The following is a 20,537-nucleotide window of genomic DNA, read 5'->3' on the forward strand; positions in this document are numbered from 1 at the left end:
TAACTAATTGGTCTTTTTATCCATGATCTTTTACAGATTGTCACTTAAATTCAGGAGAGATTGTGTGTTAATTGTTCTCATAAAAACATTGATTTTTAATATAGGTAGAAGACTTTTTGAATCTTTCCACAAAGCTGTCTGGATTTCATATTTGTATTGACAAAGGGACTTTTGATGCCATAAGCCTTAATCCTGACAATGCGATTGAGAAGAGGAAGCAGTATGTGAAGTCCCTCTCTGGGGCGTTGAACGTGAAAGGCTTTTTTCTAATAACCTCGTGTAATTGGACCAAGGAAGAGTTGCTAGATGAATTCAGTGAAGGTAAATGGCTATATGTTGTTAATGTGTGCTTACCTCAGGTTTCATATACTTAAATGGTTTTTTTTTTTGTCCCTTGGCGTTAGTGTTTTACTGTTCCGTTTGTGGGAATTGCCTGTTTTTCTTCTCTTTTAACTATATATGCAAAGGACAAAGAAATAATAGCCAGAGATCCAGAGTCCTTTCTAAAATTTTCCAAGAAATCCTGGCAGTTAGGTACTAACATTTATGAGCCTATAAAAGTTAAGTTCTTCATTTAAGCTGTGTAATCTCTTATTTAGAGACTCAAACAGAAAGCACGTATATTGTGCTTCTGACTTTAGTGTACTGATATACTGGTGATCAGTAATGATAGTATTCAGTAATATGCAAATGGAAGTAGTATTTTAAAAAATCTTACATGAGAGTTTTAATTCTATAGATGTTTTCTGGGTCTTGAAAATGGTCATTTAGGTATTTAGGATTTATCTTCTTTTTAGTGTACATAGAACAATTATTCTTAACATTGCACAGAAACAAAAAGTAGGGACTTTGTAGTAGAAATAGTCCCTATTAATTCTTGAGGAAATATCTACCTTTTTTCAAGGTTTTGGTGCCAAGACAGGATCCTTTCTGGCCCCATTAGGAAAGTATAGTTAGTGCTGTATCTACTACATGGGGATCTTGTGAGAATTGAGAATCTGTAATCTATACACAAATATTTTGAGTTCTTTGGCAGACTGTTCCTTGCATGTTTTAAGGAATATTTTACCTGCCAATTTGTTCATGCAGTGCACAGGCATTTCTGGGAAAGTACCTTGAGAATCCAGGACTAGTATTTGCTTGTTTTTTTCACAGACTCTTTTTTAGATTAGCATGAAGTTTTTTTTAAAGAAATGGGAGGAATTTTTAGGATGGAGTATTGATAAACGATATGGTCTAAATTTTTGTTAAATTTTGAACTTCAGTTGCCACAAGCTGATGGGAAATGAATTTATAACTATATTGCATGCACTTTATCTTAGTTTGTTTTCTTTTTGGTAATAAGGGAATAGGTAGTAGGAGGGAGAACACTTAACACATGTCCTTTTGTGTGCATTCAGTGACTTTTCGGCAGGTTATATAATGTAAAACTTGAAGTATTTGAGGCTTGGAATGTGAGCTTGTGGTTTCATTACTATTGCCTCTGGAAAACAAGAATTACATGTGATTTATTGTCTTGTATTTCATGCCATTAATTTTACTATCTTCCATGTTAAATTTGTTTCCTTTAGAACTGTTGAGGCCCTGTATCCATAGTCTTTCCTTCTTCCTGAAACTTGACAGTTTTAATAAATGCTCGAAGTTAACACTGTGTAGGGCAAGTTTCTTTCCCGGTTTTTAAATACAGGTGTTCTCTTTTACCCTTGGAACCACCAGACAAAAACATATTTGTCTGTCTTTGATAATGAGGAACAGACTTTAGCCTGGTAAAGAGTGCTTAAAATTGTGTCTGTGTCTGAGAACTACTTTAAGTTATGTTCAGTTTTAGAGTTTAATGCAGAATTTAAGCAAAATGTTACAACAGGAAATGTTAAATACATACAATTGAAGACATTCTTCAGGCATGTGTCTCTGAGAATATGATGTTTGGAGTTGGATATAGAACACTAACAGAATACACGCATCGCTGCCCGGGGGCTCGTCAGTGGCTTCTCACGATTGGCTTCCATGGTCCCTTTGGTGTAGGGTGAAGCTTGCTTCACTGGTCTTTTAAGGTTCTTTGCTTCTTTCCTTATTCGAAACATAAAACTGTTGAAATAAATCTTGCATTTTTCCTTTATAGCCCTATTTATATAAACATTTTGTGTTGTCATTTGCCAGATTACTTGAATCATTTGCCAGATAGTGGGATGTTCTAATTTGATGTCCAAGGAATTGGACTTTCTTAAAACTACTGAATTAAAAACAACTCCAGAAAACCTATTTTACTGCGGAAATAATCCAGATTCGTTATGAAAAAGATTGAAAAATGTCAATAACCCCAACAAAGATAATTTATTACTTATCACTGGAATACAACCACTTTTAAAATTTTGGTGTATTATTTATTAAAATATAAGCACTTAATTCTGTAGGGTTGGTCCAAGGAGTTAAAAGATTAGTCCTGGAAAATTCACACAGACAGTTCCATTTTCTCTTGAACATTTTTATTAAGTACTTTAAGCATGTGTAAAAATTTCAGAAAACAGATAGGGTTTGTACCCATGTACCCACCACAGTGGCTCCATTTTCCAGCATTAAGATATTTCATGTTATTTAAAATCCCTCTTTGGAAAAGTTTTCTTATGATCAGTTTTAATGAGCATTTTAATTTATAGCTATTTGTTAAGATATGGTGAAGTTTGATTAAGAATATGAATTAGAATGCACAATGAAACAGTATAAAAGACCAGTTGATACAGTAATATATATTCTTTTATATTTTTTCTTTTTATAAGAGTTATTTCAGCTGAAGCCCAAGGCATAGAAGTGTAGAGAATGCAGACACCCCCACCTCCCAGGGAAGAAAATCTACCCTTCAAACTAATAGTCCCATCACTGAGGGAAAACCATGGTTAACTTCCCAGCCTTGCTTGTCTTAGTTTTTAAAAACAAAATAATAAAATGTTAACTTTCCATTTTATTTTATAGTTCAGGAAAATGCCGTGTTATCTTATTTTGATCTTTACAAAATCACTGCGACGTAGGTAGGGGCGTTGGTAGGTGTAACCTCCGTGCATAGAACCTGAGGGTCCTGGCAGCATATCTTTCACCTAGTAAGTGGTAGAGCTGGAACTTGAACCCAGGACTCTTGAATCCACATTAATTTTTAAATCACGCTGTGCTGCTTTGAAAGTTACTACTTTCTTTTCTTCCCAGATCCTTCGTTAGTTCAGTCTGGGTCTTGATCTTTGGTTACAAATTCTTTTTTGTTGTGGTAAAATATATATAAGGTAAGATTTACCATTTAACCATTTTAAAACGTACAGTTCTGTGACATTTAGTACGTTTCCATTGTTGTTCAGCTGCGGCCACCATCCATCTCCAGAACTTTTTCATCTACAAATTCATTTTTATTTCCACATTGTTTGACTCTTCTGTATTAAGTACTTTTATACGTGTGATGTGGATCGAGTTACTACGTATGAAGCCCTCAGAACAGTGCCTGATTCCTGGTGAGACCTCAGCGCATGACAGCTGCTACCTACAAGCGAGGTGGTGTAGCAGGCTGAGGGAGATGCAGAGTAAGGGATCGTAGACAAAGTGGGGGAAAGAGGGATGGAAGGAAAGCCTCTTTTCTGCAATTTGATTTTGGGCTTGTCTGTTCCTTGTTCAATTTAAAGTGTTAGTGGGTATGCACACTCTGTGCACATACAGTAGATCTGAAAAATTATCAAGTGAAATTCAGTCACAGCTTAATAAAGTTTTATAAAAGGTTTCCAAGTACATTGTTCGTACAGATTTCCCTTAACTGTGGGATTCAGTCCCTATTAAAAGTATTTTAATCTTGTCTAACAGGATTTGAACTTTTCGAAGAGCTGCCAACACCCACGTTCAGCTTTGGAGGCAGATCTGGAAACAGTGTAACAGCATTGGTTTTCCAGAAAACGTGAGACTTTTCACTGGACAAATTCAGTTAGCTTTGTTAAGAAGCTCCACATCAAAGTTAACCTGACACAGAAATGCAAGTGCAAATAAATGCTTAGTAAGTACACAGGATGCACATGTTGAATAGATATAATGGGTTGGTAAGAATATGAACATGTGAGCGGTTGAGTTTTAGAGACCAACCAAGAATCATTTTAAAGTTTTCTTTTGTATTTGAAATGTAAATATTTTTCTCTTTGATTAAAAAAAATTTCCTGTAACTGCTAAACAGTCAAAAACTTTAAAGCAGTAAATGAATTTATAGAAAGATGTATTCTTGGTTTTTGTGCTTTGGTAAAGTTGAATGGAATATAGCTGCTCGTTAAGTTTTGACGAAACTACTCCAGGGCCAGAATAATAAACACCAACTTTCTTAGTGTTTTATTAGACTGTCTATGAAACATAATAAGTATAATATTTTGGGTTGAATGGTGGTTCTTTAAAAAAAAAAAAATTAATACCTGAGAAAAATCCCCTAGTTTTCATGTGTATAATTAAACAAAATCAGATAAATGTATGAGTTGATCAAGAAATATTTATTGAGCTTGTATTTTGCTGCTGATGGCCTTTACACACTGTGAAGGATAAACAGGAAGTAGGAAAGACAACTAAGAGATCCTGTTATCTGCTAACACTGTGTTAAGTTACATTATGATAATTAAGTCACTGAATTCTTCAAATATCTTCTCAAGGTATGTATTAACTTATTCCTGTTTCTACATATCAAAGGGCTAGTATTGGGGCACCTGACTGGCTCAGTTGGTAGAGCATGTGACTTGATCTCGGGGTTGTGAGTTCGAGCCCCACATTGGATAGAGAGATTACTTAAAAATAAGATCTTTATGTATTTATTTTAAAGGTTTTATTTATTTGTCAGAGAGAGAGCACAAGCAGGGGGAGCGGCAGGTAGAGCTAAGCAGGGAGCCCGATTCGGGACTCGATCCCAGGACCCCGGGATCATGACCTGAGCCGCAGGCAGACGTTTAACCAACTAAGCCACCCAGGCATCCCGAAATAAAATCTTAAAAAAAAAAAAAAAAAAAAAAAAAGGCTAGTACAGGATGGAGCCAGGATTCTTTGGGTCTGACTAAAACCCGTTCTCTTCCCCTAGAATATTCTGCTTCCCAGGCGCTAAGTCTCTGCCTTATTGGTACTTAAAGTTCAGTAGGGGAACCAGGACTGGTCCAGAGAAGTTTAGTAGTTGAATTTTCAAGAGCTCTGCGGCTTCTTGTTAGTGACAGTGTTGGTCTGTGGACTGTGAGTTAGTAAGTTCCTTCACTACTTTTCTCCATCTCTCTTTTGTCCTAATCGAGAACTGAATAGTGTCATTCTTTTGTGCAAGGGTGGTGTAGGCTATATGTATATATAAGCCTTCAGAGACATGGGGACAAAGATGTTTTAGTTAGGGCTAATTTGGAAGAGAAATAGTTTATTTATTAATGTTTTTGAAGAGATATGTTAATATATGCCATTTTTCTATTTGGGCTAATATTTTCATATTGGAGCCACAATACAAATTTTAAAGTGATACAATTTTTTATGATTTTCAGCTTTTTGGGTCTGTTGAATTTTTGTTTGATAAATGTTAACTTAGTAATGAGTAAGTCTAGCATTACAATCCTTTTTCTTTTTTGTGTGTGTCTGAGTGGGGGCAGGGGGTGGAGGGAGAAGAGGGGTTTGATTTAAATCAACATTAATCAACTATTAAGATTACTACCTGCCTTGCACAAAATAACTGAAGACATTTACATTAGCTTTCAACACAAATAACATTGTTTGAAAAGCTTTAATTTTTAACATGTAAAGAGTGAGAAGTTACTTCAAAATATATGTGATTTAAACTTAAGAAAAATTGTGTTGATTTTACAAACTAGGCAAAGGATCTTAAACCACAGAAAAATAGTTTATAATTTATTGAGACGATCTGGTCTTTGTTGTTTTTTCATGTTACTGTTCCTTGATATCAAATATGATAGTAGTGTGGAAGTACTATTTTTTAGAATTTTGAGTTGTTACGTATGCTATTTTAAAGCACCACTCTAACAATATGGGCTTTCTGTGCCACCAGACTGAGGCATTGGGTTTGATTCACTGATAGCTTGGAGCGGGCCTTTGTTGAAAAGCTCTGCAAGTCACCCTCGTGGCGGGGTATGTATGTTCCATTTGCAAAGATGGAGGATTTGGGGGAATCGTGGAGCTGTTGCTCAGGTCAGGAGAAGGGATTTGTCATCTCTCCTTATCAGTTAATCCTGCTGGAAGCCGGCCTCTCAGAGGTTGAAATTAGAACAAATGGAAGGTCCGAAAATCAAACAGTAAATTAGTATTTTCAAATAATACCACACTTTAAAAAAACCAGGCTAGTAAATGGCCCCAAGTTACTGAAGCAAGTCGTAAATATGTGACTATTAAACTGAGTTTCGTTAAAGCACATGACTGTGTGGGTGACTGGAAGGAATTATACGGTTATAAAAGGGAGCAGTGAGTTATGTAGTGAGCGCTGGTTTCTCTGCATAAGGAGTTGGAATTGTAATTTTATTTCATCAAAAGACACTCTTATTTTGAGGAAACTTGTTTGAAATGCAAACGAAGTTTCTCTCCAGAGCCTGCACGCCATTGTTGCTTCTCATTACGATGTTATGAGCCGGCACTTCGCTTCTGTGTGGAGGAAGCGCGCAGGCCAGTCCGAAGGGATTTGAGGCTGAATGGGTGGGTTACACCAATTAACAAATAGAAAGTTTTCAGAACATTTTGTCTTAAGCCAGGTGCACAAGTTAGAGTTGCTTTTTGGGGCTGGCATTTATGCATATGAGAATCAAACCTGACACTACTCTTGGCAGCTTGACTGAAGCCATTTTAAAATAAGTACAAACTGTCCTTGAATTGATTTTCCCCCATTGTAGTAGCAGCAAGTTTGCCTTTCTTCTTCGTCTGTGACACGCATGCAGTTTTCTGTTATTTGGGGGGGAAGAAGGGAGGTAAACATACACAAAAGACTTTTAGTTTTTGAGTGAATAATGTGTTTCAGTTCACTTATTATTTTTAATTTTCTGTGGTTCTGTAATATAGTACTGTATGTTGGCCTTAATTCACGTTCACCCGGAATATAGTAGAAAGCTTCATTTTTAAGGAACCTGTGTTAGCCTCCAACCATTGAAATATTTTTCCCTAAATTGATATGCAAAGAAATAGAGTATCCCTGCTTATGTCAATCGACTCTGATTTATGTTTTCTTAAATAATTTTATTTTATGTATTTATGCATGCATGTATGTGTCTGTCTGCTAGTCCATAATGAAAATATATACAAATGTGAAAACTCAGTTGCTCTCCAGGCTAGCATTCTGCTGCTGTGGGGAGGCCTGGGTTTGATTTCCTGTTGTTGGCACTGTGAACTAGAGTGTACGTGCTCCAGAGACAGCTTTCTGCTTTGAAAGCAAGAGACCAAGTGTCTTGTGTTCCACAGTAGTAACCTCTTTAGCTAATTGTGTGTGTGGGGGGGTGTGTTGATGGGCTCTGAAAGGAGTCTTGTCTAGTACACTCCACTGGAAGGAGGCTGCCCATGACCTAGAGCTTGATTGTGGGAGACCAGGAGCATGGTAGGTTGAAGGACAATTGCTTAGTGGGAAAAAATTAGGAAACCCTTGTCATTTCTCTGTTAGGCAGGAAACAGAGATGTCCTTAGACGAAGGGGGAGCACATGAGCATGTTTTATTAACAGTTAATGGAAGAAAATTAATGCTAATTTATTCTTCATACACACCATGCAATTTGTTAGAAAAGTAAAAGAATAGTTTGAAATTCTTTGGTCAATTGATGGATTCCTATGTTAGGGGCATAGAAATGAAACTCAACATTAAGCAGACAAATACCCAAGCCCACAGGCTACATAAATGCTGAATAAAACCACCTCTACAATGGAACTCTGAAAAGCGAGGGGTAAGAAGCCTAATGAATGATTGAATATGACCTTAGCAAAATCCCTGGAGTGTTGTTGAAAGATCATTCATTTCCAGCTTAGATGTCAAGATGGGCTCCAGTAACCAGGAAAAAAGAGAGCTTGAGTCGGTACTTACTGAGTTTTAAAAATCTTTACAACTCAGTGCATTAGACTAATCATTAAAAGGGCTTCTCTAACTGAATTTTGAGCTGTCACTGTGTAGACCTGTAGTTTGGGCCCAGGGAAACCAAATTAAAAAGATAGGAATAATTCGCAAGACATGAATGTATCAATATCCTGCTTTTATGGAGTAGAACTTCAAAAACTGGATGTAGAGGCTGGCCGAATGTACTTTTGTCATGCTGATACCATTGTAAGAAAGACTTACAACCAAGAGATCAATTGTGCCTTAGAGTATTTGCAAATTACTTGCCCAGTTTATTAGAGGAAGATAGGAAAAAAACCAAAATGTACTTTTTTCATTTTTAAGTGGCCCATTCTGAAGAAATGATAAATTCTTTTGTTATATTTTAAAATATGTATTGTTATTACTGCATCAGAAAATAAGTATGTTTGTGAGTGATCTTTATTGTACATGCTATCCAGAAGCTTTGTAAGAAAAGCCAATCTAACACATTTGTTTTCCCAAATACCTAAAAATTTACACATGAACCAGGATTAGCATATCCTGGATGTTATATGAGGAGCTTAAAAAAAAATATGAAAATACTCCTGTTGAATAAGGGGACCATGAACTGTATTTCTCATTCTTCATTAACATACTTACAGATGTGAAGCTGTTTATTATTCTCTGTGACTCTAGCAGAATAGAAGTGCTGTTGGGATGGTCGCAGCTCTCCTGCTCAGGCGGTCCAAGCTCCTTGTCAAAGATGGGCGGAGTCGGGGGAGGGAGCTAAATGGAGCAGAGAGTGGGTGCTGCTGGCGCACGTTTTCTCCTCACCCCTCCTCTAGTATGAAAATGTCAGTCCTTTGTTCCCATCTAATTTTAGTACATCCTGGCTAAAAAAAAAAAAAAAAAAAAAACGTTAGGATGCTTTCCAACCATGGAACTTGGAGGGGTGGGGTGGGCGGGGAAAGAGGAGAGGAAGGAGCAGTTTACATTCCATATCCGTCTGCCTTTCTGCGACAGCATCTAGCCCCTATTCTGTTGATTCTGGTAATGAAATAAATTTAGATGCACTGAAGCAGCAATAATTAAGTTTTCCTTCCATGTCCTCAACAAGAAGCCTAGTTGGAGTCTGAATGGGGAAAATCATAATGTGGCATTTAATAAAACATACTGGGCTAAATTGAAGAGCTGTGTGCAAGTTTTGGAAGACAGGCCTGAAATTGTGAATGAAAAGCTGCATGTTGTCTTATTTATAAATATAACCTTTTGAGGCCCATTTGTGATTCAGCGAAACTGCTTTTATGCTGTTGTTTTGAATGAGAATAATATTTGTTGATTTTTGAGCAGCCATCATAAGCAAGGCACACAAGTCAGAGGTGTTTATTCCTTGTGGAAACCTTACAGGTGTAGAGGGAAAGCTCAGATTTCGTGAAGAGAACCAGTTGGGTCAAAGAATTGATAATATAGTTTGTTCAAGAGATAGGACTGAATTCCATATGGCTTTGTAGTTGGAAGTGCCGATTGTTATGGTTATTATTTAATTAAAAAGTAATTAACCAGGGGCGCCTGGGTGGGAAGCCTGCTTCTCCCTCTCCCACTCCCCCTGCTTGTGTTCCCTCTCTCACTGTCTCTCTGTCAAATAAATAAAATCTAAAAAAAAAAAAAAAAAAAATTAACCAGATTAAGCTATGAGGGGAAATCCACATATTGGACCCCACTGTGAAATAAGCTGGTCTTTTCCAGAGGTTTGTTGCTTTAGTGCTCTGAGTTTTCCTCTTGGAATCTCTGTATGGTAAAGATGTTAGGTAGCCAGAAGTAAGAGGGATCATTTTGTTATTAAGTCCATTTGATTAATGATTTAATTTGTGACACATGCAGTATCACATTATTTTCTGAACTTGAAATTTATTTTCGTTCCTTTCATTTTATAGTAACCTAGTGTTGAAAATCTGTTAAGTAATACAGTAAATATCAAAGAGAAATGATTTTTTGGGGGGATTTGGTAGGAAAAAATGATTGGAATATAGGCAGGTCGCTTTCCTTTTCTGGGCTTCAGTTTTCCTCTGTAAAATGAGGGCGTTCAGTAGGTGATATTTAGTTTTTCTCTACCCCTGTACTAGTCAGCTTGGGCTACCATTGACTGTGTGGCTTAAACAACAGAAATTTACTTTTCATAGTCTGGAGACTGGGAAGTCCAAGGTCAAGGTGCAAACAAGGCAGGCTTCATTCTGAGGTCTCTGCTCTTGGTTTGCAGGTGGCTGCCATCCCCTTGTATGTTCACATGGCCTCCTTGTGCATGCTTACAAGGGAGAGAGTTTGGGAGCAGGCTTTCCTGTGTCTCTTCTTAGAAGGGCGATAATTCCATCAGGAGAGCCCCACCCACATGACTTCATCTAACTCCGATTACCTCCTAGAGGCCCCACTTACAAATACCATCACACTGGGGCTTAGGGCTTCAACATGTGAATTTGGGGGCAGGAAACAAACATTCAATCCAGAATACCTGCTGAAATTGATCCAAGATTTAGAGAAGGGCTTATGATTTAGGTTAGAAATACAGGTTTCCACTATATATGAGAAGTTTAAATGCTCCCATTAGCTAAATATCAGTTGTTAGGTCACTTTACCGTTCTGTTAAGTCACGGTGTCTATGTATATGAGAAATAGATGTACATATAATAAAACATTTGGAGCAAAAATCATGTATTTTTCCATCTAAAACATCTTTGCGCATTCATTGGTAAACTTTAGATTTTGGTATTGATTGTCTCTCATATATATTTTTGATAAGTTAGTTTGTATTTGTTTGACCATGTTTTATCCAAGAAACTCAGAAATTTGCATCTGATTGTTTAGTCTCCTTCAATTTTACATATAGAAAGAGATCAAGATTGGGGTCTAAGCACACACAAAGGAATCATGCTCACAGATGATCTAATTTAGAACCCTAAAGTCCCAGGGCTCTGAGACCTTCTCATGCTACACAGAGACCCATGCTTGAGTAGATAGTATATGGGTCTGCCCTTCTCAGGCCTTGTAACCTCTCTGGGTTACTGTCTTTCTGTCCTCTACCTCAGGGATGCTGAAGTATGTTAAAGGTGCTGGGAAAGTGCCTAATGGATAGTAATACTTACTTAAACGTGGTTTCCCTTCAGAACCTTTCTTCAGAGCAGTTCCAGTGTAGTGGAGAGAGAAGCGGTTGTGGAGACCTTCTGTAACAGGGTCAGGAATGTTAGAAGAATTAGTGTGAAGCAGCTTAGCATGATTCCTAGCACACACCAGTCACTAGTCTTTTCTCCAAGAACTCCTTCTCCCCATTGTAGCTAATGTATTGACTTGTTGCAAATTGTATCCTTCAGTGCCACTGAGTTAATATATTCAGTTCGACTGTATTCTAAGAGTGTTTAGATGAGGGAAGAGAGGAGGAGTGGTAGATAAGTGAGTAAGAGTGAACATTGGCAACAGGTGGGCCTTCCAGAACCTCTTAAAAAATCCTACTGTGTAGCTCCTCCTTGAGTCTATAGATAGGGCTAGTGCTGAAGCACCTTTTTATTTAGCTAAGAAATGAGGATCAGATAGAATGCCAGATTTTCACCAAATGTTCTTTATGATGTGTTTCAGCAGACTCCTTAAGAATACTCAGATTTAAGGTCATTGTCTGCTTAAGTGATAATTATTTAGTAATAAATGTAGGTACAATGGGGAAAATGTTCATGTGGATGCATTGGAATTGGTCAAGGACATGGTGCACCTTTCTTCATTAGGTCTGCATACTAAGGCATTATTTCCAGTGACATGAAACAAGGGAACTATGAGCAGGTCCCTTAACTAACCATGCATTAGGTTTAATGAAAACCGAGTTGGATTTGGGTTTTCCTGGGCATTTAGGAAACAGTGGGCTAAGATTTTATCATTGATTTCCACCTTTGCATCATCTAGATTTGATTTCTTTGATTAGTGAATCATACTTATTTTCCTTGTTTTAAGTTAACGGTGCCATTCACAGTGACATTTCAAAGTTTGATGTTGGATAATACTTTAAATAGTTTATCTGATTTGACCTTAGTTTATACTGGAACTGACAGTATCGTATATAATTTACAGTGAATCAGTTGTTTATCCTAGTCTAGAAAACATTTGATTTTCAGATTTGTTTATTTAACCTTTTTATTGGTGGTTAAGTGACTATCTCAGTGCCTGGGCTGCTTAGTGTGACTGGAGAAATGCTGGCCAGAGCAGTGTCACTTTCTCTGGTCAGCCTCAAAGAGCTTAAGTCTTTGAACTATTTTTATTTTTATTTTTATTTTTTTAAAGATTTTATTTATTTATTCATGAGAGACAGAGAGAGAGAGAGAGGCAGAGGGAGAAGCAGGCTCCCAAGGAGCAGGGAGCCCGATGCGGGACTCGATCCCGGGTCTCTGGGATCATGACCTGAGCCGAAGGCAGACGCTTAACCATCTGAGCCACCCAGGCGCCCCTTTGAACTATTTTTAAAAAGTTCTATAGATGGGGCGCCTTGGTGGCTCCGTTGTTGAGCGGCTGCCTTCAGCCCAGGTCATGATCCCAGGGTCCTGGGATCGAGCCCCGCATCGGGCTCCCTGCTCGGCGGGAAGCCTGCTTCTCCCTCTCCCGCTCCCCCTGCTTGTGTTCCCTGTCTGGCTGTGTCTCTGTCAAATAAATAAATAAAAAATCTTAAAAAAAAAAAAAAGTTCTATAGGGATGAGGTCGATAGATGATAATGTATGTCCGTAGGATAGTTTACTAAAATTAGGTAGTTTAATAGTACTATGGTTAAGTAACCTGGTTTTGATCAAGATTTTTGTTTGTTTTGTTTCTTTGTGAAAGTTAAGAGAAGCTGTAAAGTAGTATTTAAAATAGTAAGCTGACTTCTCCTATCAGTTCTTCTCTGTTTCAGATCAGGTGCAGGGTATGTGCATACAAAATAGGCAAGGCTAGTCCCTCAGAAACAGCAATGAGTACAATAAAACAAAACGTCTTTGCTTTTGGTTAAAATAGAAGATTGACAAACTGCTGAGTGGAGTTAAGAAGTTCACAGACTAACATACCATGTAGGGCACATGTTCTTTTCACACTGCTCCCAGGGATGTTCTACCCTTTGGAGCCAGAGACTGATTTTTTTTCTTGATATTTTAAATCCAAAGGATTTAGTCTTTAGATTGGGTATTCAAACTCTGTGAAATCACAAACTGTATGTAGTTTCACAGTTTCCTTTCTACCTAATGAAAATGAAATTCAGTCTGTTTAATTTTTATGGGGATAGGCAGGATGGCAGTAGCTTTGAGCGTATCACTAGGGATGAGTTAAAAATAGATTTTTCTTGAGGCAGTGACTTATATGGTAGATAGTTGACAGGAGAGAAAAATTAAGTTAAATTTTGGGCTTGTATCGTAAATACTAAATCTGAATTCCACTTAAGGATATATAAGAAAAAAATTGAAATGGTTTTCATTTGAAGATGATAGCATAAACATTTAGTGTGGGTGTGCTCTTGAAATATTTTCTAGATAAAACTTAATGTGTAACAATATGAAAATATTGTAACTTGTTTTTAGTTACGTATTTGGTGGAGTAACTGAGGCCAGGCTAGGTTATAGGTGACTAACCATGTTAATAGTGACATTAGAGTACTTCAGCTCAGATCATAAATAGATCGGGGAAAGGTCAAGAATGAATTATGCTTTTCAGTGTTACTAATAAAATAGTAAAATAGGTTTGATAAGTTTTACATACACCAGTAACTTTGACTGTGGATTGTGAAAAGCCTTCATTATACTTACTTTTGCTTATTTACCATGCATAAACTTTTCAATGTCAGTTTTTTTCATGTTTGTGTTTTCTGGTAGCACATAACACCAATAGCTACTATTAACTTGCCAAAAAAAAAGGAAAAAAAAATAGCAAATTGAAATAAGTTTTAACTGTTGCTCTGTTCTTTTTAGCTTACATTACCCAGTGTTCTTCCATCCAGTGAGTTGCAAGCGTGACATTTGCTGTGTTTTCAGCACCTGCCAACTTGGAAACCAGGGTTTGTGCTCAGGACTTAGGCTTACAACCCACACTTTGTGGTGCACAATGCTGTCCCAGCTGGCAGGCTTCGTACCTCAATGGTGCTAGACGTTTGGTTACAAAGCTGGGCCGATTCACGTGCACTGATTTCAATAGGCATTCCGCTTCAGGCTGCTTTCAACTCTCATTTTGTATCAAAGGAGTTAGATTGGTATCATTAAATTCACTGCCATGGTTATTTTTCAATGAAAATAAATTTGTTTTCTTTAGTTCTTGAATCAAAAAGTAACTGTCTTCAAGAATCAAAGTACCTCTTAAAAAAGATACGCGCATAGATATGGGAGATACCCCTCTCTCTCCCTCTGTGTAGATATATCTGTCTATATGGAAGAGATGCCAGCCGGAGCTATAATTCATTTTCATCAGTGGAAAGGTTTCAGAACACAATATAAAAAGGACAGAAAGGGAAGAACAGAAGGATTAGTGTGTTATCACAATGCTTATGTAGGTAGGGCTGTTGGTTGTAGCTGGCTCATAGGTGTGGGAACAATTGTAGAACTTATTTTTCTGAATAAGATCTATGTAAGAAAATTGTTCCTATAGTAGATTCAGATTTTTGGCTTTCATCTATAACCAAAAACTTTACATATTATTCAAAGAAATGTATTTTGCTAACTTGTTGTCTTTCAGTAGCCAATTTCTTTGAAAGTGGTTCAGGTGGACTTGGTCATGTCTGTCTTCCCATCATCTGTTATAAGCAATTTTAAAAGCTTTTGCTTTATAAAAGATCTTTTCAGTTTTAGAAAGGACGGTGTGAAATGTGAATGACTGGCTTTTAATACAACAGTTGTGACAGAGGCAGTGGCTTTTGGAAGCTGAATAAAGGGGTTAATACACACATCTGCATACTGTGCTGTTGGGTCCAATGTGTAACAAGTTTGATGTTTGTTTCACTCACTTTATTCTAAAAAGAATACTATGTTACTCTCAGAGACAAACTGGTTTATCACTTTTTAGCCGTGAACTCTTTACAGCCATAGGCACACATAGGTTTGTTGGGTAAAACTGAACAACATTGACTGGTACTTGCTAAGACTTCAAAGCTTAGCTCCTTGTTGCTTGAATATCACATTAATCTGGTTCTAAAGGCACAAAAATAAAACACCCACTAACTACTAGGACACTCCTTAGTGCGAATTAAAACCCAACCTTTACCCTCCTCTGCACAAATGTGCTTAGGTGAATACTTGATTAGCTTGTTGATACAAGTTATAGTTGGTTACACCCTTTCTTAATAAAATACACCCTTATTGTCTTCTATTGCTTAAGAGCTTTACGCTTGGAAAAGGGGAACTCTCTAGTATAGAGTGATCCTCAGTTTAAATTCTCCCAGGCAGTTTTGAGTAGACATGATGCGTGCCATGTACACAAGCATTCCTCCATTTGGTGTGTCTGCTTTGAGCGGGGCCAGGAGGGCCAGTATTGCTGTGCTTTATCCCTGGGTTTCACACGCTGGTCTTGCAGTGAGACTGTATGTAATCCCTACATTTTATGTTTCCCACTTGTTCATGGTTTACCCAAGTTAGTGTTGTTGATCAATGATAATGGAAAAGTTACAAGTGATCATTTTTGGATTATTTATGGATTTATTCCTAAACTGGCTTATGAATTTGTGTTTAGGTGCCTGGTTGTGCTCTAAATCTGGTTTTGATTTGGCTTTGACCTTTAAGGATTGAACAAAGGTAGACAGCTTAGCCCCCCATCCCCCGATTACAGCTTACATTGTTTTACATCCAGAGTGGGACTGAGTTTATATTTGTTCTTCTGAATTGAGCAAAACTCTCATATACAACCTTTTGGGTAGGACTTTTTAAATAATAAATAACTATGTAGCATAGCCCTAAAAAGTGGGGGTATTTTACCTTTTTTTTTTTTTAATTTATTTATTTGAGAGAGAGAGAGAGAGAGAGAGCAAGCGAGCATGACGGGGGGAGGATCCGAAGGAGAAGCAGACTCCCCGCTGAGCAGGGAGCCCGATGCGGGACTCGATCCTGGGAGTAACAGGATCATGACCTGAGCCAAAGGCAGTCGCTCAACTGACTGAGCCACCAGGCGCCCTAAAGTGGGGGTGTTTTAGATCTTATAGAACTTACTGCATAATGTGGGAAGAACCACATAATATGGAAAGTTAAGTGACACAGGCCTTAATGTATATATTTTTTAGCCTCTGGAGATTCAGATTAAATACATGAGAAATAGCCATTCATTGGTTAGTAGCACAACTCCTTAAGCAGGTATTTTAGTTCTGTGCACTTGCAAGAAAGCCTCAGAACCAGAAAAACAGGCTGCTTTAGGTTGGAAAGGAGGCGTTGCAGCAAAGAGCTTGCCATAACCACAATCCTTGGAATTTTGTGAATCTAAAATCATCCTGAAAGCAACCAGAATCATGGTTGCAATAATGGTCTCCAGGCTCTGGACAAGCCCCCCACCCCCCACCCCCTGCATTTTGTTTTCTCCATTGACCCGATGAACTGGTAATTGTAGGAATAAGCTGAATGTTTGCCAGCAGGAGTCACTCTAGGCTTCCTAATAAAAAGTAAATTAAACTATGTTCTTAAAAGCTCTAAAAGGCCGTGGTGACACGTGATAAGATGGCATTAGGGAAGTGTTAGCAGCATTCTCAAATTATCCCTTGTGCCTTTCTTTGTCTAACTTAGGGAGACTTGGTTCTCGTTCCTTTCAAAATTGGCCCTTGGTAAATTCTTCTAAAGCAGTGTTTATGGATAAGGATATCAGTATCTTAGCATTCTGCCTATTAGCTCATTTTGGCTTTTGTAGGATGAATTGGTTATATCCCACATCATCTATTTGAATGAATAGACACACATCCTTCTCCTGATGGTTGTTCATCCTAATCGTGCAGAAGAAATCACTGGAGCTGTAGCTGGTGTGAAAGATGTTAGCTCATGGTTTTCTGAAAAAGAACGGGTCCAGTGTGATGGGAAACTGAAATATTGCAGCGATAGCCATGAAATATAATAGTTTCCCAAGTGCATACAAGCTCAAGAAGTTAATTGTTCATTTATGTTTGATACTGGAATTGAAACATTGGATTAAAACCAATTAAATGTTCCTAGAAGCAACAGAAAAAGTTTCCTGATTTATGAATAGGACCATTCAAACGGCGCAGACACAATCCATGTAAAGTAATGAGGTGTTTTGTATTTTTGGCAAAGGAGAACACAAAACAGGCATAGGGGAGTTCTTTAAAAAAAAAAAAAACTCTTTAAAAAATCTCTTTGGATACAAGGTCAATAAAATAACATACACTAGTAGGACGGAGTAATGGGAAATCTAGGGCTTCACTTCACAAGGAAAACAGTCCCCCTCCCCCAGGTGAGCAGTACAATGAAAATACTCTGCTTATTCTATCAGGGTTACATTCCTGAACTTAAGTCAACATCCTAAGTTACAGAACGAAACATGCTCTGCGTCTGCTTAGCAACCACAAATCCTTCCTTCACCAGTTGCATATATTTTGCATGTGGCTTCTGAAGTACACATTCCTTTATTTCGATCAGTAGGGACACTAGCGTTTTATTTTCCCAAAGTGTGACATCGCTAACACAGCCCCCCCATCCTCTGCTGCCCAGCACGCCACCGAAATGATCGTTTCTTTGAAACCTCAAAACCCAACAACCCGGAAGCTGGACGTCTGAAGTCCACGCGGCCCAGGGTTTTTGCCCCGGTTCCTGCGGGGGGCGGGGGAAGACACCCGCGGGACCCCTGGCTCCGGGCCCGGGCAGCCGCGGGGGTGGTGGCCGCGGCGGCGCGGCCCGGATCCGGGGCCACTTCCCGCGTCCCGGGGCCTCGCAGGCGCGAGCTCGGCGAGCGGCGCGCGGCTCAGCTCGCAGGACGCCCTCTAGCCCCGCCGGCGGCGCGCCGCGACCCCCCCACTCTCCGCCCACCGGCGGCTGCGCGCACTGCACACTCGCCCGCCGCTGCCGCCGCCGCCGCACGCCGCCCGGCTCCTGCACGCCGCCGCCGCCGCCGAGCGCCAGGGCCCCGCGACGCCGCCGCCAGAGCGCCCGACCCAACGACACACAGCCGCGGTCGGGCGGCCCCGCGGCGGCGGCGGCGGGCGCGGCGGGCGCGGGCGGCCTGGCCCGGGCCGGTTAAAGGGACGAGTTGCAAACAGTTCAGGAAGTGACAAGTCGATTTCCTCCTCCCTGGGAGCCGCTCGGTACAAAGCGCTCGGCGCCGGCAGGAGAGCGTGCGCGCGGCGGACGCGCGGCGGGCAGCCCGGACGACTTGGCGAGCGCCGGCGGCGACGGCGCGGAGTCCGCGCCCGAAGCACCCCGCCGCGCACAGTAAGCGACCCCGGGCTGCGAGGCGGCGGTGGCGGTGGCGGCAGGGGGGCTGGTCCCGAGCGGTGGTCCCTGCCTTGTGCGCCGCAGCCGCTGGCTGGAGGGACCCCTCTTCGCGCGTGTGCTGGGCTTGCCGTTTTGGTTTTTATTATTCTTATTATTTTTTAAAAATATTTTACTGGTTTTCTTTTTTTCTGCCTTGTTTCGCGTTGGGTGGGGTGGTTTCTTGGGGCGCTGAGTGTCGCCCCTGGTGCAGGCGTGAGACTTGTCAGAGCGCAGCCAGGGGAAAGAGCCAGCCCGGCCCCTGCAGAAAAGTCTGTGCTTCCCCGGGGCGGGTGCAGGGACGGCTGCGCCGGGGGGTGTGCTCCTCTCCGCGTCTCAACTTGAGTCCTGGCTCGCGGCAGCGGCGAAGGCGCCAGGACCCGGGGACCCGGGCGCCCCGGCTCGCCCCGAAGTTCCTGCACCGTTTGCAGACAACTCTTTTGTTCGCGGAAGTTTGCGTCCGGGATGCGGGCGCACGGCGGCGGGCTCCGCGGCTGCTGGACCGGCCGGGGCGGTCGCACTAGGGGTGAGGGGGCCTTCTGCCCCGGGCGGGGGAAGCCCGCAGGGTGGCGGCGGCGGGGGCTTGCGGAGTGGGGGCGCCGGCGTGGCTTTGCACATGGCGAGAAGGGCCGTCCGGCACGGGCACACTGGTCGAGTCACATTTTTGCCAGTCCTTGATTTGCAAGCCTGTGGGAGTCAGCTTTCCCGCTGGGAGTTTCTCTTAGTGGGGCAGGGACGAAGGCGGCCAGGACACCCAGAGTCCGGGGAGGGCCCTCGGTTTGCGTTGCCCCAAGGGGCTTCTCGGGCACCCCCCAGCTCCCCACCCCGCCCGCAGACTTGGGGAACAATGCTCGTGGCGCGGGACAGAGCGGCGGAGCACCGGCGAGTCGCGCGAGCTAGCTTGCTCGGGTCCCTCGCCCCCGGAAGCCCCCTGAAGCCGGGCTCCCTCCATCTGACCGCCGGGGTTCATTAACACGTACTGTACTTCGTACGTTGGTGAACAAAGAACAGCTCTTTGCAGCATTTGATGAATGGGATTCTGCCTCCTATAGGCCACACTCTGAGTCTTCCACACGTTACAGCCTCGGGACTCGGTGGTGTTGGGCGAGTGGCCCCTCCGGTGGGCTGCATTGCGGTCCCGGGACCCTGGGGCAGGGCATTGGTGCCGCCGCCGCCGCGCTCGCCTTGCCGGAGCGGGTGCGGATGGAGCCAGGCTGAGGGTTGTTCAACAGGAACAAATGTTTGTTGAATTGTTGGATGGCGGAGACAAGGGGCTGTTTTCTATTGACTGCTGCAGGAGTTGGAATGGCATTGTTTATTGGCCTGGGAAGCCAGGCAAGCGTCTTGTGCTGCTTACAACGTATTAGCAGACTTCCAAATGACAAACTAACATATGTGTTCCCAGCGCTTCCCACAGGCTGGAAGGGGATCCCTCCTTGCTCCAGATCCTAGACTTGGTTGGAAGATGCCACCCGCTCTGAGGACTTGGGAAGGAGTGAAGTTAGCAGACGGGGTGAAACTCACTGTTGCTGATTTGGCCAAGTTTTAGTTTCATTTTAATTTATCCACTTAGCAGTAATTTGTCTCAGTTACACTTTTGATACTGAATTGCAGATCTGTGGGGTTTGGGTCCTCTCCCCCCACCCCTCCCAGCTCTGGACAGCCAGATAAACAGTAAACAATTATTTGTCCGCATTGATAGGCCTGTGTTAGTGGGAGAAGATTTGGGTTTTAAGTTCAGGACTGGTGGCCCTTGACCCCGTGTCTGCCCTTAGCTAGGATCTGGATGCTGCCAGCCATCCTGCAGATCCAGGAGCGGCCGATCCAGCTCCTGGACTGTTGTTCCAGTCTAGAAAAGGAAGGAGAGGCTTTGGGCAGGTCTGGTTTTTTTTTGCCCCTGAATGCCCCTCCAGAGAACAAGGTGGTTTTAAGACCAGTTCAAATCATTTTGGCCAAGGACTCACTATTTTCCCCTGAGAAGGTAATATTGATGTGCAACCATTTTAACCTTGAAGACAAGTTTTAAGTAAAGAAGCTGCAGAAGTGGACTCGAATTCCTAAGGCTGGCA

General features: G+C 41.3%; 1 protein-coding gene across 5 annotated transcripts in view; it reads left to right on the forward strand.

The window, feature by feature from the left end:
- Window positions 1-20,537, forward strand: part of EEF1AKMT2 (EEF1A lysine methyltransferase 2) — a 68,116-nt gene that overhangs the window by 18,054 nt on the left and 29,525 nt on the right. For 2 of the 5 annotated variants that reach the window (XM_078076999.1, XM_078077001.1), the window contains exons 5-7: window positions 105-321; window positions 3,345-3,494; window positions 3,838-4,234. In XM_078076999.1, the coding sequence (XP_077933125.1) occupies window positions 105-321; window positions 3,345-3,494; window positions 3,838-3,932 (462 nt within the window). In that variant the 3' untranslated portion in view covers window positions 3,933-4,234. Of the gene's footprint in view, window positions 1-104; window positions 322-3,344; window positions 3,495-3,837; window positions 4,235-20,537 lie in introns of those variants that run through there. The other 3 variants (XM_078077000.1, XM_036103093.2, XR_013449566.1) reach the window with 2 other exon arrangements.

Source organism: Halichoerus grypus, chromosome 7, assembly GCF_964656455.1.
Source record: "Halichoerus grypus chromosome 7, mHalGry1.hap1.1, whole genome shotgun sequence".
In the NCBI taxonomy this organism is placed as follows: Eukaryota; Metazoa; Chordata; class Mammalia; order Carnivora; family Phocidae; genus Halichoerus; species Halichoerus grypus.